At 42.3% G+C, this 25,861-nt stretch overlaps 1 protein-coding gene across 1 annotated transcript; it reads left to right on the top strand.

Moving 5' to 3' along the window:
* The first annotated feature begins 973 nt into the window (after positions 1-973).
* slc43a1a (solute carrier family 43 member 1a) lies at positions 974-25,842 on the top strand. Its single transcript, XM_070962051.1, has 15 exons — positions 974-1,168; positions 7,728-7,891; positions 8,553-8,745; positions 9,671-9,726; positions 12,164-12,240; positions 19,879-19,971; positions 20,432-20,565; positions 20,673-20,797; positions 21,062-21,208; positions 21,316-21,351; positions 21,439-21,574; positions 21,707-21,836; positions 21,965-22,038; positions 22,669-22,792; positions 23,178-25,842. The coding sequence occupies exons 2-15, from the start codon at positions 7,738-7,740 to the stop codon at positions 23,373-23,375; spliced, it is 1,677 nt and encodes a 558-aa protein (XP_070818152.1). The 5' UTR covers positions 974-1,168; positions 7,728-7,737; the 3' UTR covers positions 23,376-25,842.
* Positions 25,843-25,861: the final 19 nt, after the last annotated feature.

Here is a 25,861-nt window from a genome sequence, read left to right as displayed (position 1 = left end):
TGTATCATACTTTATTTAACAGTGAATTTAACACAGACACAGACTCTCAGAGTCTTGTTGTGTCCTCTTTTCCATCACAGAGCTAATTTGCTTTGGTAGACAAAAAAGTTGTTAAGCATCAGAGAGAGGGTAAACAGTAAAAATGTCCATCAACACACACATAGCATCAACTGTCAGGGGAATATCAAGTGTACTGAGAGGTGTCATAGAGCTGTCTCTCCAGAATCAGCTTTCTTGGCCAAGTATGTGTACAGAAACAGACAAACAGCTAAAAATGAGGACAGCAAAGCTAAACAAAGAAATAGAAAAAAAAAAACCAAACTTTTGCGTACATTCAGTACAAATCAGAGAAAAAATAGGTGTTTAAATATGTATAAAAACGCAACAATGGACAGAAACATACAATGTCTACATGAAAATCAAGTGTTCTGCAGATTCTGACGCTGTAAAGAAATAAATGTTGAATTGGTAAAGTAATGGATTACTTTTATCAATGAAGTGGGTGGTTATGTACAGTATATGTATGGATACATGTCTATTAAGAGTATATAGAGGATTTCTTGATGGGTGTACATGTTAAAGCCCAGTATGTGTTTTAACATGTAATATGTTTAATTGATGTGACAACAGGTAGTAAAATTTGTTTTTGGTGGTGTCATAAAGGGCTTTTTTGCTTTAATAATTGCTTGAAATATTCCAGCTACAGCTTCATTTTTGATGCAGAACTCATTTTGAGTGACTTTTTTTTGTTTTAAAAGCGTTTTGGAGTCCCCAGCTGCAGGCTCTGTGCCGGACATTTGCATTGAATGAGTGGAGTGGAGACATTTGTCCTGTGGAGTGGCGAATAAAGGCAGCAGGGTGGTGACTTAGAAAGTCACAGAAAAAGAGGGAGGGAATTAGAAGTCAAATTAGGAGGAAAAAGAGGGGGAGTCTGTAATGAAACCGGAGAGAGAAAAGAAGTGTGGAGTCTTTGGGACTATAACGAAACCTCCACAGGACAGAAAAGGAAGCAGAGGAGGGAAAAGGTTGTAATTCGGGCTCCCGCCGCCTTTAGAAATAAAAGAGAGTCAACAAGAAGCTGAGAAGACTTTCATTTCTTCACTCAGTCAGCAACAAATAAAGGAAACATTTCAAGCATTTTTCCTCCCTGAGAAGACATCCAAATCAAGTAAGTAAACGGACATCTCCGTTAAGTTTCCCTCTGTTTGCGCTGTACATTAATAAGTGTAGTATTAACTGGAGCCAGGCAGAGTTGCGGCGGGACGAACCGGCTGCTCTTACTCACACGTGGCACGGAGCGGAGACTTGACAACGTTTCCATACAAAAGGCAGTCTGTGCCCAATGTGTGTGAAACCAGGGGAAGTGTGTGCAGGGGGAAAAAGGCTGAAAGTCTGGGCGTTCACAGAAAAGGTGAAAGTGCCAGTAAAAACCACAGTATGAGCGCGCGATGGGAGGCAGCTCACGCTTTTAATAGAAGTTCCTGTGTTCGTCGTCTCCTGAGTGGTGGTGAAACTCCTGCTTTAGGACATTTATCACGATGCTTCGACCTGTTTGTAAAACTATGAGCTCATTAGACACATATGTTCAATTAAACTCTAATTTAAACGTTATTACAGTTTTAGCCAGAGGCGGCGGGCGCACACACGTTCGAGTTTATCAGATAAAGACATACAGTTTTTTGTTGCCTTCATGGACACCCACGAAAGTCAGGTTTTATAGAAAACCTTTTGTGATTTTGTTCAAATAAAGAAAATACGCTTGAAGTAAAGAAGCTTGTAAGAAATGATGTGGTTGAAGTGGGTTGTCTTTCATGGGGCCACTCAGATAAACTTTGAGGTGGTGATAATTACAGTGACAGTAAGTTTATAACATGGTTCATTACCAAAAATTATCTCAAATTGGGGCTGCTACTATTTTCGTTGTTATAGATTAAAATATCTCCTTAGAAAATAGTGAAAAAAGAACCATCGCATTTCCCCAGAGCCCAACAAAGTGACACCTCTTTACAGTTTTTTTCTGAGCATCAATCCAAAACCCAAACATATTTAATTTAAGGAGATTTGAAAAACAAAACAAAATAGCAAAACAGGAAAAACTGCAAATCCTACCATATGAGTTGCAAGAGCTGGCAGAAGTTTGATTTATTTATTTATTTTTGATTCTCAAATAACTTAAATGTATAATCAATCATTAAAATCATTGATAATTAATCTTCTGTTTATTAACTGATTAATCATTCCTGCACGACTATGAATATATTTTGCAGTTATATCAGCTGTCGGTAGGTATAGTATCTTAGGAAACATGTGACGGGACACCACTTTCTGGGGGCCTTAAACATGTAGTTGACCTCATACTTCCAACATTTCCGACAGCACGTGAACACTGCAGCAGACTTGCTGCGGGACGGGTCTTTTCAGCGGCCTCCCTGCCGGGCCGGTAACCGGACCCCGCGCTGAGGTCATGCCCGCGGAGAGACAGCTGCTGGCCGGCCGGGCAGCCTCGGGGGTTGCGTTTTTTGGACTCCTCGGGGAACAGAGGCTCCTAGAGTGCGTGGTTTATTTTCTCGGAAACTTGTGAGGATAAAGAGTTTGCCCTGCGGTCCTTTATGTCCTGCAGAGGTTGATAAACATGGATGGTCAAGGTCAGAAACAGCCCCGCGGGGAAAAAAGAGCAGGGCTGGATGGGAGCAGCAACACCAAGACTTGAAAGAAAGTCAGACACGTGATGAATTCAACTCAAATCTTTAATGCAGAAGCAGTAGAAAAGGTTTGTTTTAACCATAATAGTCCAAAATCTACATAACAAAACCCCCTCCCCTATAAATACCAAAACTATCCATGGCCATAAAAGTGGAGTTAGTCATGGCAACATTGCATCATGCAGCTGCTGCCCTGCTCAGGTATTTCAGGAAGCAGCTTCCTTATATGGTGTTTCTCTCAGTACAGACTTCACCTGCTCTGCCAAACACACACATACACACAACACACTTCACAGTGTTATGACAAGGGCTCACAAGTGTCCGCCAACCCTCAAAAGACATTTCCATTTCATGCTTTTGCTTGTTTGCAAGTCTTTGTTGTATGTTGGCCTCGTCACTGAGGTCTTACAATAACTGTCAGCTTGTTCTCCACAACGCGGCAGTTTCCAAGTAACTGCTACAGTAATGAGCCGCACGAAAACGGCGGGAAGCAGAGAGGAAGCGTGTGTGATAAGCAGAAGTAGAGGTGGAGGCAGCAGTCCAGATCTGAGCTTGCATGTCTTGCGTGTCGTGCATCAGTCGCATGCGGTCTTACAACCTGAGCTCAAACACACACTGGAGCAACTGATACCAGGCCCTTCTTACACAGCCATGCAGTCTGGCTCCATGTTGCATTTTCAACATCCTGAGCAGTGACCGTGAATGTGATTTGTATTTATTGTGTGTTGCAGCCACAGCAAATCCAATCCATGTGACAGTCGTCTCTATACTTAGGACTTTAATGGACTCTGCCTGTTCATGTTTGAAAGGCTGTTCTGTCTGTCCGTTCTGCAGGATTAACACATTAACTAACTCTTTATGACCTTAACGTCCTGGTTTCTACCACGCAGTCAGTTCTGAGAGTAGCTCTGCACTTAATGTGACTGCATCTTTTTGTTGGTCAGACAGAGGGAACATAGAGAGGATTAATGGTGCAGCAGCACATTCAGCACATAAATGTGGATTTACACTTTAGTTTAAAAGAGTACTGCAAGCCTGATTAGCAGTGCCGGTTTTACTCATTTAGATTATTCATTAAAATGTAGACGTTCATGTTTTTTGGGCTGCTGTAGCGAGTCCCTGCCTTTAAGGTCATGGTCACCACAGCACCACAGTTAATGATTAGTTTAAGGGATACTTCAGGGTTGCTTAAAATGGGGTTGTATGAGGTACTTATGTTGCATTTACATGGTTTAAGGCAAACAACACCTTCTGGACAGTAGGAAAAAAAATTCTATCATGTTTTTATTCTGTAATTAATCTGGTAATGCATGTAGCTATAAAATGCTTTCTCTTAATATTCTATGTAAACTTCAAATTCACGTTAAATTCTCTTCAAAACGTAAAGTCATTCATGCATTTCCAGCATGAATAGAGACAGGAGAAATGCACTTAGTTTTTCCTGTAATGTCTCAGTAGGATTTCAAACTCTGTAACTGTTGTTGTCGCACCAATGTTGTTAGCTTCCCGTTATCCAGATCGGCCATGTTTGCTACTTGTGTTAGGGAGCTATGCAACATCTGGTTGGAAAGTCCATTGCTGAGGGCGGCAAAAAGTTAAACTACTTCTAGCTTTAGACAGCACTGATGTCTAACGTTTTCATTGCTGCTATTCTCTCTGGCGCCACCTAATTTTTACTGTCCTGCTCGTCCGCTAAATCATATACCTCACATTTGCCCTCTACCAACTTCCCATCACCCACAGTAGGTTGCGGCATGGAAGCTAAGCTATGAACTGCTGCTGGAAACAACCCTTTCCACTCAGAAACTGATGCTGTTATATAAATCTATGCTGTCTTCAAAGCCACCAAACCCCTTTGACAAAAACAGCAATTTTAACTTGCAGAACACTTGCTGATCTATCGCTGCCTCCAAAGGTTAGTTTGTGTTATTGTTTGGTGTTTTAAAGTTTATCACTCAGATGTTAGGAAGCCTTGAACTGGCGAAAGAATGTCTGAACTTTGTCGATATTGAGATATAGTTCCATTTGGGCTGCAAAGATTAGTCCATTAATCAATTAGTTGATTGACAGTTTTGGAGTTTTGGAATATTTGAGTGAATGAGCGTCGTCTTGCTGTGTCGCATCATTGCTGAGAGTTGGGGAGCTATGTGTGTGTGTGTGTGTGTGTGTGCGTGCTGAAGGGGTTTTCAGCATGGGGTGTCAGTTACATAGAAATCCCCCTTTTTCAAACTCTCTTTCAGCACAAAGGCAGTTCAGTGGGCTGTGGATAATCCCATTACATGCACGCCTCATAAGCACATACGCAGAGACAAATCTGTCCCATTAGATCACCTCTCCCTCTCCCATACAATACACATGCACACACGCTGAAGAGATGCCCTCATTAGAAACCACTTAAAGAGTTTCCTGTTTGAGGCCTTGACTGCAGACCCCCCCTCCCTCCCGTGTCTTCCTCAAATCAAGGGCTGAGACTTTTGTTCCCTCCGTTCCGTTCCACGTCTTCTCTGGGTCTCCGCCAAATGGAATAGCTGGTTATATTTGGATCGTTGTCTCTTGCTTAGATGTTTTCCAGATGTGTGTGTGTGTGTGTGTGTGTGTGTGTGTGTGTGTGTGTGTGTGTGTGTGTGTGTGTGTGTGTGAGATCCTGTCAGGATGACTGGAGTCTCTGTGTTGGTCACTCATGTCACAGGTTAGAGTGACCGGTGACCTGTCCTAACATACATTATTACTTATGCTGTGAGGACACTTTCACAGTCACACTGTGTTGACTTGTGTTCCTTATGGGAACACAATGCAAGTCCCCATAATGTCAATCATTGCAGTATGAGTTAGTAAATAATTCTGCAGGAAATGAATTTAAGTCCCTGTAATGTATTCTGATTTGGTGAAAACCCGACTCTGTGTGTGTGTGTGTGTGTGTGTGTGTGTGTGTGTGTGTGTGTGTGTGTGTGTGTGTGTGTGTGTGTGTGTGTGTGTGTGTGTGTCCTTTCCAGGTGGTCATGACTAACCTGACATTGTTTGCTCAATATCGTCATGAGTTTCAGTTTGTTTGTGGACGTTGTTGTTTACTTATATCTGACTCATGACTCACTTTTGACCCATTAATAGCAGCAGTGGTGGGTACTGCTGGTACTGAAAATCTATACACAAATAAAAGTAAAAAAAAAAAAAAAAAAATCCTGGTTAATAAATGACTCAAAGTTACTTTCAATTTTACCATTTTTTGGGGCGTACAGGCCAGTGCAAAGTCATGAAAAAACAGAACTTGATGAATTGAATGATGAAATTTATGGAAATAACATTAACAATGAAGTCAGCAACCAACCAATCTGAAAGCTCAACAGACCACCAGCTACAGCACAAGTTAATGTCATTACCATAACATCAAAGTTGGTAAAGAGGAGATCTCAGTGTTTTTCAGGAGGCACAGAAAGCACTTTATCCTGTAGCTGCTGTATGCAAGATAAGATAAGATAAGATAAGACTTAATTGATCCCAAGCTAGGGGAAATTTACTCATTACAGCAGCAAGAATTAAAAGGAGAGAGAAAAAAAAATTATATATTAAAGAGACACAAAATAAAATCAACTATCGATGCTGTATGTCACATAGACAACAGAAGAAGAGATATTGTCTTGTGAGGCCAGATGTGGGCACGGATTGTTACTGGAAGCTGCCTCTTGTTCTGGGATTTGCTCGGTCATCATTGCATCGTGGTCAACAGACAGGTGGTGCTTGTTTTTCTTCCAGGCAGCTGACAATTCGCCATCTGCAGTGGAGGTGCCCCTTTGTTGCTCTCCACCCCCTGCATTCAATCCACGCATTTAAAGCAAACTAGTTGTAATGAAGGTATAAATGGCAAGTGTGGCAAAGAAAAATGGCTCAAAATTACTCTCAGGAAAAGAGTAGAATTGCAGTTTTAAAAAAAGGAAAATGAAAAATGCTTCATGTGCTTTTTTACTCATGTCGTTACTTGTTCTGCTTAACGAGGCATCCTTGACTCTCAGACAAACTGGTTGCATGCTGTTGAAAGACACCTTGAATCAAACTGCTTTGGCATGGAAATGTCACCCTTTTAAGATGCTATCCCTATTTCAAGAACAAAAGCAGACCCACCGAGTGCTCGGCATTGTTGCCTCCGGTCAAAATCAAGGGTGAAATAGCTGCTGTGTTGACAGCACAGTGGGAGGATTTCTGAGGACAATGAAGAACAAGGTGTCAGGTGCCCAACTGGGATTTACAAAACAATGACTGATCGCATGAGGACTCATTAGGCAAACTGAGAGAAATGTCCCATCTCAAGGGACTGCATCAAGTCTCCCCAGTGAAGAAAACATGATGAGGAGGGTGACCTTTTGTAAATGCTAAGGTGGGCAGATGGTTTTTGTCTCTTCTGGGCATCAAGATGTGGAACTTCTTATCCACAGAAGTCAAAATAGATCCTGACTGGGATCCTTTTAGGCTCACTTTGGAGCAGCTTTTAAAGAGAGATTAGTCATGTAGTCATGAATGATCTCATGCTTGCCGTTGAGTTTCATGGTCATTTTATTGCGTCATTGTTTGTGTTTTGTGCCGTTTGTATTGGAGCTGCAACAATTAGTCAATGAACGGGAAAAATAAGCAGCAAAACGTTTGACAATGGAGTTAAAGTGGTTTTAAGCAATAATGGCAAAATGTCAGTTTGCAGCTCCGTTGTAAATATTTGCTTGTTCTCTTACTCTGCTGACATAGTAAATCAAATAACTTTGTGTTTTTGACTGTTGATCACACAAAACAAGACATTTAAAGACGTCGTCTTGAGCTGTTGGAACTTAGGATGGACATTTTTCACAATTAACTAAAACTTGGTTAATCAAGAACTCTTTATTACTCTTGCTGCGTTTTTTTTTTTTTTTTTTTTTTGCATTTGCTTAATCATTTCACAGTTGTTCTCATCCAATTTCTATGATCACACCTCATTTTAATTATTTTCTTCCTCCCTTCCTCCCTCCTCACGTCTCCCTCCTCATCCCTCCTCGGTCACAGAGCAGCAGCGATGGCGCCCTCTCTCCTCCAGGCCTACAGGAGGCGCTGGTGGATGGCTGTGACAGCGGTGATTGAAAACCTGCTGTGCTCGGCTGTGCTGCTTGGCTGGGGTTCCCTGCTCATCATGCTGAAGAGGGAAGGCTTCTACTCCCACCTGTGCTCAGGTAAAAGTAGCAGCTCTTCTTCGTGCAACCAAATGTTGTGTTGCTTTGTTTCTCTTTAATGGCTCCAAAAACATACACAGCATCATCACCTTGATACTTCATGACACACATAGGGGATTTTCATATTCTCTACATCTGTGATTGCTGTTGACAGCAATGTTTATGCAGCACTAAAGATCCCAACTCCCAAATTAGTGTGTTTGAGTTTCTCTTATTGGCTCTAATAGACCCCAAACATATGCATTGTTACAAAATATAACTAAATACTTCCTTAATCTGTTTTAATTAATTAATCTTAAACGTCAATGCTTTATTCTCATTTATTTTCCTAATGTGCAAGTCCAGCATGCAGCAAGGGGAAGATACACTGCTTACACAGAGGGGTTAAGACAATGGCTTCCAACTTTTATGGCTTATGACTTCTTAGTCAAGACGTTTGCAAACTCTTTGTCATTGATTTCATCTGTCTGCCAGCTGTTATTTTCAGATGCATGAGAGGAACCATTTTTTTTTATAATTTACTAATAAAGGGTAAATATTAGACATATATAGACGTGTAAATATGTCTTTTTCAGCCACCAAAGACTCTAAATAGTTTTATATTTTGGGCTTTCTCTGTACGTATTCTTATCACTCACCTCTCTAATTAACCCTCCTGCAGTGAACGAGTCTGTCGTCGTCTCTTTTGGCAACTCCTCCTCCGGCGAGGTGGAGGAGTGGCTCAGCTGTGTGGACCAGGAGGAGATGCTGAATCTGGGCTTCACCATCGGCTCCTTCTTGCTCAGTGCCACCACCCTGCCACTCGGTATCCTGATGGACAAGTTTGGGCCGCGCCCAATTCGCCTGGTGGGCAGGTAATGGTTGTAAAACAACTCCCAGATGTGTCACTTTTCTTAGGGAATGTTCACGTCTGCAGGATTGGACGTGATAAAGGGTCATTTTAATTCAAAAACACATAAAAACACATTTAGATGCTCATTTGCTTTATGAGAACATGCTGATTTTGTCATTTGGAGGTTTGACTCCTTCAGATTTCCTTTATTTATGATGGCGAGATAGAAAACCGTAATTGATTCCTCAGGTGCTACCCAGCTGATAGTAAAAATTAGAAAAAGCAGACAGATCACATTCCCAAAGTGGGAGGAGGGAGCTTGTGCTACAGGTGTGTGAATCAATGAATGTAGGTGGGGCACTACAGTATGTGCCTGCACATTGTTTCCGTAGTAAGTAGTGAAATTCTTTCTTGGGTGTGAGCATGTTACAACAACTGTACTTTCTCATTTAATTATATGACATTGTATCAGAACAGAAAGATGCTTCTACAAATAGACACAGCCAAACAATAATAAAAAAAAAAACCCTCATGTCACACACACGCACTTATGCCGCCATTGAATAGCTCTGCTAGATGTTTTGATAATGAAATGAAAGTTGATAACCAGTCACTTATCTGTGGTGTTATTGTTTTTTATGTTGGACAATATTGTTTAGCTTATATCCACTTCTGCTGGCCATATTTGTCTGAATCATTTTCATCACAGTTTCACTTAACAATGTGGGAATTAAATGACTCAGACATTTACAAACACAGACGGTTGAGTCACCAGTGGTTAGTTATCCTCTGGTGTGTCTATCATGGCCCTCCGGGGGGGGAAATATGTTGTGTATATATATATATATACATGTGAGTGTGTGTGTGTGTGAGTGAGAGAGAGAGACTTTCAGTGTGCTAAGATGTAGCATGCAAGAATTAAAAACGTCCTTGTTCTTTTGTTGCAGTTCGTGTTTCGGCCTGTCCTGTGTCATGATGGCCGTGTCTGCCTACGATCCCCAAGGTGAGTTCAAACACAAACCCTAACACGCACACACACGTTGGATATCAATTAACCAACTGCAAAATGTGACATAGCAAATCTGGAAAGCTCAAATCCTGTTGTATGTGACCAACACGTTAATCTGAATCAAACAAGCGGCTCTCATTTATTGTTCAGTGTAAGTTTAGAGTGACAGCTGGAAGCACGCTACCTGAGGTCATGATTTACTTAAAAATCCGCAGTTTTTCTGGAAAAGCGACATTCTGCATATTAACGTACTCTGCTGAGGGTCTGTCCATTTACCTGTATTACTGTATATATCACATTATACAAAACAGCTATAAAACAAGAAGGGCTGGATTTGGAATATTATGTTAACTAAAGCTAAATAAAACTGTAGTAACTGATGTCATTTATGTCCCCATATGTCTAATGGTAAAAACATAAGAATCTATAATATTCATACATGCCCTGTAACATGTATGAAAATGCTGAGCAGGCCCAATTGATTCTGATTTCATCTAAAGGCGGCAAGAGGAAGAAAAGTCGTAAAGACTGCTAACTGGCTGGTGTTTTAATGGGAACAGTAACTATAGCTGGATATCTGGATTTACTTCACTTCTATTGGAAAAGACATCAGTAATTAGGTTCAGAAATTGTGGTCAGCAGCGTACATTTGATGGCCGTGATGCTCGTGCATTAGAGCATTAAGGAAGAACAGAAGATCAGGTGGATGCGTACGTAGGTGTGGCATACACCATAAGAACGGTACAATGCTCAGCCCCCACAGTGAGGGGGTCCAGTGGCTCTGTTATGCTGTGGGGGTCTGTTGTCTCCTGAGAGGGAAGGGTCACTGCAAATTAATACAAAGTTGTTCTGAGCCTTCACCTTTTTCCTGTGAACATTGCTGTCCTGATGGTCTCCTCCAGGGTGACAGTGTCCCCCACCATAGCGCATGAATGGTTTGATATTATAAGAAAGTTGTGAATCATATATTATGGCCTTCACAGTCACCACTTCTCAGCCCAGTTGAACACCTATGGGAGATTTTGGACTGATGTGTTCGACAGCGCTCTTCACCGCCATCGTCAAAACAACAAATGAGGGAAAATTTTTTAGGAGAAATGTTGTTCCACGTCTCCAGTAGAGGACCAGAGACTTGCTGAATCAGTGCCAAAGGTGCCAAGCTGCACTGAAGCTGTTCTGGTGGCACAGAATCATAGCTAATTACTCTTTCAAAAGTGCTTTTTAAGAGTTTCAAAGCAGCGCAAGGCTCCTTTCAGATGACTAGACTGGACTGTTGTGTGTTTCCCGGTATTAAACTTATCTATTCAAATTGAACAGGTGTGTAAAGGTGTGGCAATGGGCAAACGCCAAACACTCTTCCCCACATTCTTCACATTCCCCCTTTCACCACTGTCTATGCAGCTACCTCAATTCACCTCTGGCTGCAACTGAAACCACGTAGTTTCAGATGGGAACGAAGAATGTGATTAAAATGAGGAGCAGGTTATGAACAGTGGCCAACAGTCAGCCTCTCCACACGCCACTTCACATTTCAATGTTTCGTTTGGGCAGGATTTAGATTCAATAGCAGACATGCAGACAGGGAGCAAGGGTGAAATATTTGAATGGCATGCAGGAAGCTAGTAACTGGGAAGTCTGGGACTAACAGGTGAGGCACGTGGTGGAGAGCAGTTCAGAGGTACACTGGAGCGCACAGAGTTCAGTGGTGTGAGTACTTGTGTAGGGAGCAAGTGGTGGTTGAGGCACAGGTGAAACTGGGTGCTGATGGTTGTGAGCTTGAGGCTAGATGGAGGCAAGAGGTTGGAGCTCGAGATCAGTGCAGCAGAACTCACTGAGTTCTGAGGAGATCAAGCACTGGTAACTCACACAAGAAACAAAACTAAATATACACTAAAACTCACAGGTAGTGCTAGTAAATGGCTAACAACACCACCAAACAACAGAAACAGTCTGGCAATGACTCCTCTGCACTCCACAGTCTTTATGCTGTGCTTGATTGTCATGAGTCCCAGCTGTGTTGGAGCCAGCTCCCACCTGGAGAACCTCTGTCAACAAAGGAAACAAAGAAAACAAAGGCCCACACCTCTCCACAGCACACAAAATAATTGAATTTCCCAAAGCACCTCATTTAAATCACAGTGGCTGGGCTGATATTGAAAACACACCAGAAAAATGCCTGCGTGCCACCAAAAAATGTAATATTTTATTTCCTGCAGCCCGTTTATTGATCTCTCGTACCAACTGCTGCTTCCACTTTAGAAGGACTCAGGGCAATTCTTTTCAAAATGGGCTCACAAATGTATCCATTAAAACTGAACAAAACCAACAAAATAACCAGAAGAAGTACATCAAACTTTCTGAGGCTTTTGGAGGAAGCCATGTCCTCCAGCCTCGTTCTGATGAAGCTCTGTGTTTCTGTGTTTCTCTGCAGTTCTGTCAGCGCTCATTTTCTTGGCTCTCTCCCTGAACGGCTTTGGGGGCATCTGCCTGACCTTCACCTCGCTCACGGTGAGACACACGACCAAACAGAAGTAGACACAGATTCTGTCTGATTAACGGAGGAAAATAGAAATAAATATACGCAAGTTCTGATATTTGGGTGATATTATGATCAATGTATAATCAATAGCACAGACCGTAGACACAGAAAATGTGCTATATCATGAAATGCATCGTCATCTGGGTATGAAACGACCTGTATGAGCATATGACATTTTGGTCATGTTGCGCTCTCCTAACATTAGTGTGTTGCAGATATACATGACATAGAGTTAAGTTTCAGCCATCTGATTACAAACAGTTGATCCTCTTGTCTCTCTTTAATCATTACGGCGGGATCCACTGCAGTCGTTTTCAAACTGTCGGGAAAGTCCAGCTTCAGATTTACACCGTGAGTGACACATTTGAGTCTTTTTTGGTTTTGAAAGCATTTCTAAATGCTTTAAGTGGACGATCACTCTTCTCTGAGCCAGTTCTCGTTAATTTGGTGGGTCCAATTTTATACATAAAAAAATGAGAAAGGGGAGGAGAACAACATGACAACTCTCCTCTGGAACAGACTGTGTTTGTGAGCTTTGTTGTGTTACATCCAAACCACAAATTGAATTAGATGGTCATCTAATACCTCCAAGGCTGCCTTTGCTTTCACACTATGTCCTGTATCTGCTGGTCTGGCCACTTCCAAAAGTTGCTGTCAGTGTATTTCATATTTATAGTGTATTTAAAGCCGTCTGATCAGGACTCCCAGGGCAAAATGTGGTCTTTATTGTGAAAGGGCCAGTCATTCTAGGTACAAGCAGCTTCAGGGTAAAGAGAATAAAACACAAATCAAAAATCTTGAAATGTTTTAAATGAGCCTTTGAGCTGATAACCAGAGAATGCACCGCCTCGATCTTATCTTTCCCAAGAGCATCATGTTAAATCTGCATGCTGTCAGGATCATTTTTAGCACTATTATCCTAATTAATACTATGCAGCCTGTTCTGTATTATAGCACTAAAACTGCAAACAAAAAACGCCTCTACTGCGGTTACATAAGTCATATTCTGAGAAAGAACAAATGGAAGGTCATGTTCCTGGTAGCTGACAGTCTCAGCGTTGCCAGGCCTCTATTTGTCTCAGCTGAGGAAACAGTGTGTGTTGTGACTGGAAGCTGTGTTTGTTTACATTCACGTCAGGCATGTGTGTTTGTGTGTGATGTGTCAGCTGGTACCAACATTATCAAGCGTTTTTATTGTTGCCGCCACCCCCCTGTGCCCTGGCAGGTATTTGGGGTTTGTCATGTGTGTGTACGTTCGCGGAGTTTCCGTCTGAGCTGCACATGACTTCTCCCAGATGGAAAGTCTCCCATTTGTGTTTCGGCCAATAACCGACTCCAGTGGACCACACACCCTCCCCGAAGCTCGGCCCACTCACCTCTACTCAAAACTCTCAAGGCCACGCTTGTCTGTCCTCTCTCTTCCTTCCTTCTTCCTTTGTTCTTGTCTTCCCGTCTTCCTTCTCCCTCCTGTCTCTCTGTTCTGTCCCAGCACTCAGCAGAAAATGAATATCAAACCTTTTCAACTCTACATGACTGCGCACACATGTGGGATGCACGGACGTGTGCGCGTGCTTATGCACACACACAGGGAGACGAACATGAAACAGATGTTTAGATAATGAAAGTCCAAGTTGAGAGTGGACGGATGACCCCGTCTTCTGACCTTTTCCCCATGCCGACTGTAGCCTGGAAGAGAAAAGCTAAGACACATGTCTCCGTCCGTGGCTCTCTGCAGACTGGCTCACATTATAAAGACGTTCAGCTGTGCCCGCGTGCTTCCCTGAAAGCTGCTGACAGTGTGAACAACCAGCTGACGTGGCTGTTTGACGAAGGGAAAAATAAGTTTGTTCCAAACTGAGATGTCATCCATGTCAAGGATGTGACGGTGAAAGAGATTAGGACGGACGACATTTTAAAATCCCTTTCTTGGTGGTCAGTCATTACAAACTCTGTTCATCCACAAGTTGTTTAGAAATTTGAGATATTGTAATGATCCCGAATTTTCCAGAGATACCAAATATGTCAAGATGGATTTTGAGGAAATGTGCATTAAAAAGAGATCTGGAATGTTTCCATTTCAGAGATGCAACGATAAATCAACTAATCAATTAATGGACTGAGAGAAAATTAACAAGCAAACGTTTTGATGGTCATTTACGTGATTTTTTAAGGAAAAATGGCAAATAGCTGACAGAGTTTAAGTTTCTCAAATTAGAGAATTTCATCATTTTCCTTGTCTTACATGATAGAAAACCAAAGATCTTTGGATTTGGGACTGTTGGTCCCAAAATATAGGAAAATATAAAGGACAATTTTCACTTTTTTCTGATTATTTCCGACTAAATAATTGATTGATAGAAAAATCCAAACATGAATTGATAATGTCAATAAATGGTAGTTGCAGTCTGATTCCATTTAAAGGAATAACATGTCACATCAGTTCCCTATCGCACACACAGTATGGTACACACACACACACACACACACACACACACACACACACACACACACACACACACACACACACACACACAGTGGAGAATCACACATTTTTTTTGGTGATCAGTAGCAGCAACATATGAGTAATTAGGTTATATCTGACACGAGAACCTCCTTTTAGAGTTGAACCACGAACACACACTCTTCATCACAACAAACACAAGATTAATATCTCACTCACACACACACACACACACACGCACGCACGCACGCACGCACGCACACACACACACACACACACACACACACGCACGCACGCACACACACACACACACTTGAGTAATGTTCAGGTCCCCCCTCCTCTTCGTCCCTGTCTCACCTGTGTCTCTCTTGCCCTCTCTAATTGGTCAGCGTGTACCAGCATCAACTGACCTCCACACTGTTGTTGTTCTGAGCGAATGACGGCAGAGCACGAGCTCTGAGAAACACACACACACACACACACACACACACACACACACACACACACACACACACACACGCCATCATGATTTAAAGCACATGCTTTAGAGTAATAACTCATAATGAATTATAAAACAAGGAGAATCTGTGTTCTTTTCAGTTATTTAATAATGAAAGACGTCTTCTATATTCAGCCATAATGAGGATCATAAGCCCCTGATACAGAGGGTCTGCCATATGATTTGATGCAATTAAGTATGGAAATTTATTGTATGTAGAATATGGAAAAATTACAGTATAAACAACCATCAGCATTTCACTTTCCATGTAAAGACCTTTAAACTTTCAGGAGAGTTTTGAACATTGCTGGTGAAATAATCTCACCTGTATGACCTTGATCAAGGTAGTTATCTCCCCCTCGCTCTGCAGACACTATTTGCACTTGAGTTGTGTGCACATTTACCATGTGGATAGCAACAATGCATCAAGTCATGTTGCACATAAAAACATAAAACTGGCAGAGAAATGAAAATGAAAAAAATCCTCAGAAGGAGGAGCTGATACATTACAGCAAGAGGCCAAAGGATTGTGGGTTTTAATTCAGCACCAGTGACAAGAATTGGAAATGAAGTCACACAGTGAGTCACAGTTCAGCTGAGCTGACATTTTCTTCTGCTATTTGTAGACAAAATGACATTTTGAAGACAGCTCAAACCTGTAAATGTGCAGTGTGTGACTGGTTTGTAACAGAGTTCAGGACATTGACGCAACAATGTCCTGAACTCCTCTGATGAGGCTTTTTCAAAAGTGAGGTAACTGAAACTGAGTGTTCATGCTGAAGTTTAACAAAAACAGACAAACATTGGATTCAACATAATAAATAAACTAAGTGAATATATTTTAACCACTAATGTTGCTCATAAATTATCTTGTAAGTTGAAGTAAGGTAAGTAAGTGAACAAATAAAATATGATAGAAAAAAGGCAAAGAGAAGGAAAAAACTGAATCAGTTTTCACTTAGTTTTGAAAAAATGTCAAACTTCCATATAAGGGATCTCAAATTTAACTGTAAGAGGTGCCACTTAAAGGTGGAGTCACAGATTCTGGAGAAAGATAGGCGATAGTTGAGCTGAACCATCGGCAATCTTTGTTTGCAATCTGTGACTCCATCTTTAGTTTGATGAAGGTGTGAGGTTTGCCCTGCAGCTCAGTGTGCCTGCACCATGTTTCTCCAAAAAAGAATAAAAAAATCTTACACTGCACCATTGTTGACATGATTACCTCAAAGTGAACTCAAGCACCATTAACTGGTACGAACACACCTTTGTGCTTTTGAAGTTCATACAAGTCACTGAGTTCTACCAGAAGCACACAACCTTCTCAAACTTAACTACCACCAGTGATGCATGTTAAGTGCGCACAGCATACTTTACATGCATGCTTACCATGTGTGTCACATTGGCGTCAGAGGAATGAGGATAGTCCGCTTGCAGTTATCGTAAGAGACACGGAACTGCCCTTCAACATTACTGGCTGCTTGCAGGGGCCCGTATGAAACGTGCTTTCCTCACTTCAGTAGCGAGAGCTGCCTGTCTTTCACGTGTTAGCTTTGGTCTCCGCGAGCAGAGAGAGAGGATAAGCTTCCTTTTAGATTTGCTCAACAAATAGAGGTAACTACAGGGATGTGGGGATGCTATGGGTGAGAAACCTTAAGAGAGAGAGGGCAGTCGAACCGCCGTCTTTACTTTAGGCTGCTTTTTTTGTGTGTTATATAAATCGAGTGCAGCTGGACAAGAGCGCTGTGCCAGCACTGTGAGGGATAAGGGTTTGACCAGCCTATGAACAGCGAGAAAGGGCGGCAGGGAATTGAGGTGGAGAGAAGGAACCAGTGCTAATCAGCTGTGGTTTAGTGTTTCCTGCTGGGCTTTCCACAGAGGGGCTGCAGCTGTGGCATGGGGAGATCAGTCAGACCCAAAAAGTGTTACTCCCACTACCTCTCGTTTTCCTCCTTTCTCCCCTCGCAACACCTCTCTCCTTCCTTCTTCCACTCCACACATTCAGTCAACTTTCAGTCCTCATTAAGCTACTATTTGGCCCGTTCTCTCAGCGATTAAGGTCTTAATTAAACCCAGTGCCAAAGTCTTACAACACCCAAGTGAGTGAGCACGGCAGGAGCAGAGCCTGAACTGATTAGTTGTGACAATTGAACAGCCAAAGCTCCGTTTGTGTGTGACTTTCTGACACCAGTTGACCCTTGTGTGCCTCCATACAGTCACGTGTTTCTGCCCACGTCCTTCTGGCAATGTTAGCTTGCAGAACATGTGCTGCAAGGCCCTGTGTGAGATATGTATTTTATGAGAACTGCCAGAGCAGAGTGATGGGAATCACACCTGCTGCTGGCACATGCACACGTACATGTCAGGCTTTTCTTTGCTTTCTGCCTCACATACAAATCTCTCAAACCCACTACCACACTTCTGAAGGCAAACATCAGTGAGCTGACATCTCACATGGCTGGAATATCTTAGCGTTAACATTAACAAGAGATGCAAACTCCCCTTGTGTGCTCAGAGGGCCCTCTCCCCTGCATACCACAAGCCTCTGCAGCCAGAGAGTCCGGCGCTGTAGATCTGGTGACCACAGGCCGGCTGTGAAGAATTTCGGTTCTCAGAAGCGCTGAATGAGGACGGGTGTTCTCTGGGATGTTTTTCTTGTCATGCTCAGACAGTCAGGCTCTCTCTGAAGCATCCTCAGGAAAGCTTTTTTTTCCTGTTTACCTGCCAGCCTCATTGTTGTGTCAGCTCTTGAAGTGACCTCACGCTTCCTACTCCAACACACACCAGTCTGCCTGCTGTAAACCGTCACCACAGCCTAATCTTCAGACGGCAGCCAGTCCCCATGCAAACACACGAAAACTCCCTATTTTCACAGAAAAGCCTCCATCTTGACATCTTGCTGGACTCAGGAGCCAGAAGCAGCTGTAGGAATGTACATTTGGGGTATTAAGTTCTTAGAAACCCTTTCTTAGTTATTTCATGGTCTATGACCCACCAGGGCTGCAAATATGGCCGAACAGCAGGCATTCATGATAGATTAACAGTGACAAGGTAATCACAAATTTTCACCAGACTCCAAAGAGATTTATAGCATCATTAACTCATGATTTTGATTTTCTGGCACGCAGCTTCACCGTTAACTCTCACTGCTCTCATCAGTGGTGTTTGCAGGTGCAGGAGATTCAAAAGCTCTGAAGCCCAACACCGAATGGCAAAGTTAGAGACCAGCTGGTGAATGCAGCGGAACATTTAGCAGCTAATGAGGAAGATATTTCCCACAAGAGTTGGTAGAGACCAAACTGCTGGATGTGTAAATAGGCAACTGTTTGCCAACAAGATCAACTTATTAACTTTAGAATGTGATAATTGTGTTGTTGGCAGCTGTAGTGCTGCCCCCAAGTGGCCAAAAAAAATGAGCTGATGCAGATTTGAATAGCTTTAATGGAAACTGAAATGCTAGTTCTTATCTTCATGTTTTGCATTTATAGTGCATGTTAACAAAGTTTGTAAATTTCAGATTGAAAAGGTCATCAACCCACATCCTTCCACCTTTATACATCCATCTCTCCACCCTCTATGGGTCCTTAAAGGAACTAGCTGACTGACTAGTTTTATCATTAACTGCCAAAACTGGAAAAAGTTTTAGTGTAAAAGTGCCAATCCCATTATTTTTTTGGCGTGCTGTGTTCCCAATTTCCCAACTGTTATCTGACGTCATTTGGCCTGGCCTCGGTGAGAGCAGTGCAAGGGTGAGGACAAACACATGTGGCATAAAGCAAGGGACGCTGACAATACACGGTGAACTCTGACCCAGCGGAGAGATTAGGTGACGCCAGCAGAAGTTTGGAAAAGCGTGGTCAGTGCTGAGAGAGAATAGCGAGCCTGTCATGCAGCACACTTAAAATCCCACACATGTGATTTTATAATCATGATTGACCCATTTAAAACTCTTATCAAAGGACACTGGGTGTGCTGGCAGCACAATAGGTGATTGTTATGTTCACTAAGCTTCTTATTACTGTAAATAGGTCGACCTGATATATGATGTGTTAGTGCCTGGTGCCTGCCACTTTGTCCGCTTTGCCGTGTGTCATGCATGCTCCCACGCCGGGTCCTCAAGCCCTCTGTAGTTCATCAAGGGCTGCCTATAGATCGGCTTCCACATTTTTAATCCTACACCAAAGAATTTGTTGAGACTGCAAGAATAACGACGGTGGATGTGTGTCTAAGTATAGCTTAGTCTGTGTTTGAACTGTGCAGTCAGGACGCAAACTGGGTCATGACTTTGTTTCTTGTTTCCTCATGACATGGAAACTAATATTTTTTTAATGAGTCTGCTCTGCGGGGAGAGAGAAGTGTGACTGGGTGCAAACGACCCACAGCCAGGAACTGCTCACATTGTCTTGATTAACTTGCCTACACTGCTTCATCCTGTTACACAAAGCAGCCGTCTGCCCCCTGCTGGTCAAAAGGACATACTGCACCTTGATTAAACTGCATTTTTAAAAACTGTATAGACATTATAGTTTATATACAAGTTTAATGTATTTCACTGTGATCTAGATAAACATGTTTCATTATTTGTGATAAGTGACATCTAGTGTGTTTATATCATTTGCTTCTTGTTTCTCCCCTCCTCTGTCGCTGCAGCTCCCCAACATGTTTGGTGCTCTGAGCTCCACCGTCATGTCTCTGATGATTGGCTCCTATGCCTCCTCTGCCGTCACCTTCCCCGGAGTCAAGGTAAATTACAAACGTTATACGTGCAGACATGGTCAATAATATTGACAAATTCTCCACGATCTTCTCAAATAAAGCATATAAATAAATAACCATAGTATTACATCAATGAACTTTTGGAATATGTTGGAGTTAAAATTAAGGAGCATAATTACATTTTCGGACAAAAATATATGAAGGGGGCCTCTCATCACGACCATGAGTGTTGCTCCTCTGGATCGTTTTAGTGTCATTTGGCTAATTAACATCAGGTCACCAGAAATATGAATGCTAATGTTTCTCTATAAGTGCTGAGTGTGAAAACAAGTAACTGTTCACCATAATAACTTTACCAGGTGATGATACTGTATGTCTATTCTGCTTGTTCTTTTGCCCCCAAGTGGCCAATAAACATGAGTGACTGCAAGAGGCAGTTGATTATAAATATAACAGCCCTCTTCCTCCCTCTCTGTCTTCCTCCCAGCTGATCTACGATGCAGGTGTGTCCTTCCAGGTGATCATGTGGGTGTGGGCGGGCCTTGCAGGGTTTGTCTGTTTCAACTGTTTCATCAACTGGCCCACGGAGGGCTTCCCAACACCTGACGAGGTAGACTACAGGTGAGTGTGGCCGCCAGTGTGTTTTCTCATTGAATTTAAGTGTTTATCAGTTTATCAATCCTTCGCTCCAACGTCAATGTGTGTGTGTGTGTGTTTATATATAACAGTAAGATCCTCGCACTGCAAGAGCTGCCTTTATCAGAGCAGAAGATTGGAGAGAGACTGAACCACAAAAATGGAGACGTCCGACGCTCCACAGAGAAACTTCCGAATGGACCTGACGCTGCACCCAGTAAGTCCACAAACAGCCCTTTGCTTTATATCCCACATCAGCTGACAGCTCAAGTGATTCTCTGCGTAGCTCCTTATTTAGCACATCTCAAACACCGTGCTCTGTTTAAGCTGTCAGAGCATCCTCACCCTCTGCTGCTTCCACTGCGAGCTTTTACACACTAATCTTGGGCACCCACCTTGAAATCTCTATCAATAAATAAAGAGATTAATTCACTTGTAACCTTCAGATTGAATAAAACCCTCCTCTGTCCTTCTCCCTCAGACACCGTTCCTTTCCGTCGCTCCGTGTTCTCTCCCATCTTCCTGTGGAGTCTGGTTACGATGGGGATGTCCCAGTTGAGGATCATCTTCTTCATGGGCGCAATGAACAAGATGCTGGAGTTCATGGTCACCCACGGCGAAGAGCATCGTGAGTGTCGAACCCTTAACTACATTCCCAGCAAACATTCACTCTTTTTAATCTTTTGAACATTATTTCATGGTTACTGACAGTGAGTCTTTGTTTTTATATTTAAGCATCTGATCAGCTGGTGATTGAGGCAGAAGAGAAAGGTGAGTAATGTAATAATCCAGCTTTATCTTTGTATACTTCATGTAACTTTCTGGTATATGTTTTGATATTAATCTGTTCTCCCTCAGTGAGTTTCTACTCATCCATCTTCGGCACGCTGCAGCTGCTGTGCTTGGTCACATGTCCTCTGATTGGATACATCATGGACTGGAAGATGAAGGAGTGCGTGGAGGAGAAGGCCGTCCCCCCAGGCACAGAGTCGAGGTACATGCGGTGACAGTTTCATGACAGTCTCAAAGCAGCAGAGTCAACAATGCTGACAGATATAATGTGAGTTACAATGGGAGTGATCCAGCATGTAATGTTAAAGCTCCTGTGTGTCTGTGGCCCCATCAGACAGACCAGTGGACCCAAGAGAGACAGTAAGATCCAGAAAGTGACCAACGCCATGAGAGCCTTCATCCTCACCAACGTGCTGCTCATCGCTTTTGGATGCTGCTGCCTCATAGACAACCTGCCTCTACAGGTAGCACACACACACACAAACACACACACAATATGGCAGCTATAGAACAAAGAAACAAGTCAGGAATGAATAGTGAACGTATTCAGATTCATTGATCGTGTTGCTTCTTTTCTCTTGTTCTTCCTCAGATCTTGACCTTCATCCTCCACACAATGGTCCGAGGTTTCATCCACTCCTGCTGTGGAGGCCTTTATGCTGCTGTGTGAGTGCTGCAGCTCTGTTTATCACATCCACCTCCTAAAGGAAATGGGAAAACATAGCCTCAGGGGTGCAATGGTTCACAAAGCAGGTGTTATAATTGCGTATATTTTTAACAAAGGAGAAGAACAGGAGAAAATGTGCCTTTATTTTCCGGTTCGCTACCTGTAGGTGCGTCTGAGACCTGTAATGAAACAGTCGACACTTTCCTGACCCATTTGGAGTTGTTTCCTGCACCATATAAACACCAAACATAAAGCTACACTTTACAGTGTGATAAAAGCAACCAGATGTGGTGACAATGGTAGGGGATGCTGTATTATGTGTGTTAAAACATTTGAACCATGTGTGCAACCATTCATCATATTCTATCTGCAAAATCCATGAACTGTCGGAGCAATATTCATGATACTGAGTCCGGCCTATTAACAAACAAAGCCGTGTGGTATCATATCACATGATACAGTGTAATCATTGACCCCTGATGTTTCTTGACTACTCACAGAAGATGTTGTCATTTGTGCTCTTAGACACAATAAACTTTCATTTTTACAAATTTTTCTCTATTCATCTGGGACTCAGCGTATTCTTGGTGTTTCAAACTCTCCGTAACCACCCTGTATCTCCCCCTCAGCTACCCCTCCAACCACTTTGGCACCCTGACAGGCCTCCAGTCCATGATCAGCGCCGTGATCGCTCTGCTGCAGCAGCCGCTCTTCATTGCCATGGTGGGACCACTGAACGGAGACCCCTACTGGGTGAGGAGGCGCACTTATATCCAACTCGAGTCATATTTGTGTCTCAGTTCTGAGGGCGTAGTGAGACATTCTGTGTGCAGACAACAGATTTGTGTACTTTCTGATATGTGAAGTTTTTGTCTGTACTGTTTTGTTTGGATTGTTTCCAAAACCAAAAGTTCCAATTTGCTTCCACACTTTCCATTTAAAAATGGAACAAAACAAAAAAAATCATTTAAATACAGCCAGTGTTGTAAAGGTAAATTCCAATTTCTTGTTCAGCCCAGAAAATGTGATACACACAGAGTATATCTGGCCTTACTTTCACTGACAAAATAAACACCCACCATGAACTGTGTGACCGTGAGCGTAACTTTTCCACCTCTGTCATCCAACCATCCTTCAGATCAACCTTGGCCTGCTGATCCTCTCATTGGCTGGCTTCCTTTTGCCGGCTTACCTGTTCTACCACCGCAGACACCTGGTGATGGAAAAGGAGGCCAGAGACAAGCGGGCCGCCGGACAGGAGATGCAGGCACTCAACCACGGCGAGGCCAACGGCTACAAACCTCACAGCAACGGCCTCGCTGCCGTGGAGGCTTAGAGCGACACGACGACGCCGAGGATCAGGGGAATTGTAGGATTTTTTTGGGTATGTGCCTTCAAAATGAGCACCAGCAATCTACTCATCCACATGTGTTTTGTTTTGATATTTCCTGTGTTTTTTTTGGTCATTGCTGGTGCACATTTTGCTCACCACAAACTATATCACAGTGCATGCAGAGTCTCCATGTTTTGTTATGACTCAGAGTTAGACTTTAAGTTCCTTGTGATCTGCTGAGAAGCAAGTGTCATCATCATTTGCTGCTGTTTATTTATTCTGGTTTAGGTCAAAGAGCCAAATTAGTGTGATTTAAAGCCATAGATTTCACTCACAAGCACACGCAATGACACGTGCACACATCCTGGAATGGCCTGCGTGTCAGACTGCGGATATCACGGTACTTGAAATACTTTTCAGATATAATCATCACAATCCCTGCTAACACCAAAGAACAGCTTAAAGATAGGAAAGTTACACTTTCTACTTCAGTATTGTTTCAACGGTGAGTTGAATGAAGCAAACTTGTAGTACATTGTGCTGTTTCTACTGTACCCCCTTCAACAAAAAGCTAGAAAGATATATTTCTATAAAACACTTTTAAAAGCATACAAGCTATCAAAGAAAATTTAAAGCATCTGAACACCAGAACAGAATATCTGGTACACATAAAGAAGCTTTTGGGGCACTATTCAGAGCCCACTTACTCACTCACACACGCAAGAATAGGCTGGTTGTAGAGACACCATATCTACCTCCTCTGTTTCCTTTTTTACTGTCTCTCTGCAACCGACTCCGGCTCGATTTCTTTTCTCATTGCATTAGGAAATGTTCAACTTTGATTGTCAAGCACCCGGCAGGTTTAATCAGTACAGTTTCTCCTTGTGCATTAATGTTCTGTAGAGGCATTGTGGAGTCGGCCCTTGAATTTTTGGAATTTTTTTTTTATGTAGGAAAAACACTTTTAGGGAAATTTCACAAGGAAAAAAAAGACTGACTTTTAAAACGTGTGACACACAGTGTGTGTCAATGTTATAAACACTTTGTACTGCTTTATGCACAGAAATGAACTAGTGTGTGTATAAAATATGTATTTAAGTGTCTTTTTTTTATACTCTAGCTGCAGTAGCATTAAAAAGGGAAGCGTTTGTTTCAGTATCAGCAAATGTCATTTTGTAGTTTGCTAATTATAAATGAAACTCAGATGATTTACTGTGTTTCCTGCTTTTGCCCTTTTGCTTTTTTTTTAGTCATGCATTGATTTTGGTGCAAACAAACCTCCATCAAAATAGTTTTTTGTAAATAGAACTGAGGTGTGTCTGGTATTTTATTGCATATTCTGCTTGCTTTACTATGTATGGGTGTGTACAGTATATTACAAGACGTTAACTGATGGCTGAGGAGACTCTGGCTGTGGTCAGATGTGTTTTTTAATGTGATTCTTTTCTGCTTGGATGCTCAAAGTCATTTAAAAAACATCCCTCTGTTTCAGTCAGCTGCAGATCAAAACAAAAAATGTACATTCTTCCAAAGTGGCAACAAAATGTGTCTTTTGTGTACGTTTGTTCTGTGCACAGCACCAGTATCGTGTAGATTTATGGAATCACCTGTAATGTATAATTTTTTTTTGACTTAATCCATTTCAGTGTCAAGACAGCTTTGGTTTCCTTTATTGTCTGTTGCATTTCTTTCCATCTTTCTTATTCAGTTTCACCCATTTCAAATGCTCTCTCGCTTTGAAGGAGATTCTGTTTTGTATCGACTCCGTGCCTTTGCTGCTTGCTCTTGACTTTATTGTAATAGATGTGAATGTAAGATTAATGCCTCTGCCAAACGTCTTTCTCTGTAAACCAAAGCCATGTGTAGTGTCTCTAAGCTAGTCGATTGCGTGGCACCTTCCTCAGGAGGACGAACGGGAGCAAAACAAGAACGCCTTACAACACAGTGATTGATCGCACAGTGTACGCCATTCTGATCGTAATGTTCGGTTGCTGTTGATTGTCACAGGTGTTGATTCAGCTTGCCATGCTTGAGACTGTACTTTGTGTTGTTTAGTGCAAGTGCTGGTTAGTGCATTTCAATCAATCATTACTCTCCTCTTGTTGCAGCAGTACGATATTTTGGAATGTTTGAAGCCAACGCACGGGCAATTCGAGCAACAACTACCTGACCTCTTTGTACCTCTCAGTTGCTGTCAGACCTCAATTAAAGCTGCCAAATGGTATTCAAGTTAATGTGACTTCCCTGTCCTTACCCCTTTTGTAATTGGTATGTGCAATAGTTGCTGAAGTTTAATCAACACCTCTGACTGTCACTAAAACAAAAATAATCATTTGCTTTATCTGTACTTTAAGACTGTCAGCTCATACACTCTCTTTGGCCTTGGGGTTGAAGTGTTTGTCTTGCTAAATGTATGCCTCTCTTTCCTGCCTTCAATCAGTATATCCAGCTTGTGCATTTGATAAGCAAATAAATGTATGAATTTTAAG

This window comes from Chaetodon trifascialis, chromosome 5 (genome assembly GCF_039877785.1).
Source record: "Chaetodon trifascialis isolate fChaTrf1 chromosome 5, fChaTrf1.hap1, whole genome shotgun sequence".
Taxonomy (NCBI): Eukaryota; Metazoa; Chordata; class Actinopteri; order Chaetodontiformes; family Chaetodontidae; genus Chaetodon; species Chaetodon trifascialis.
This window is presented reverse-complemented; position numbering and strand designations above follow the sequence as displayed.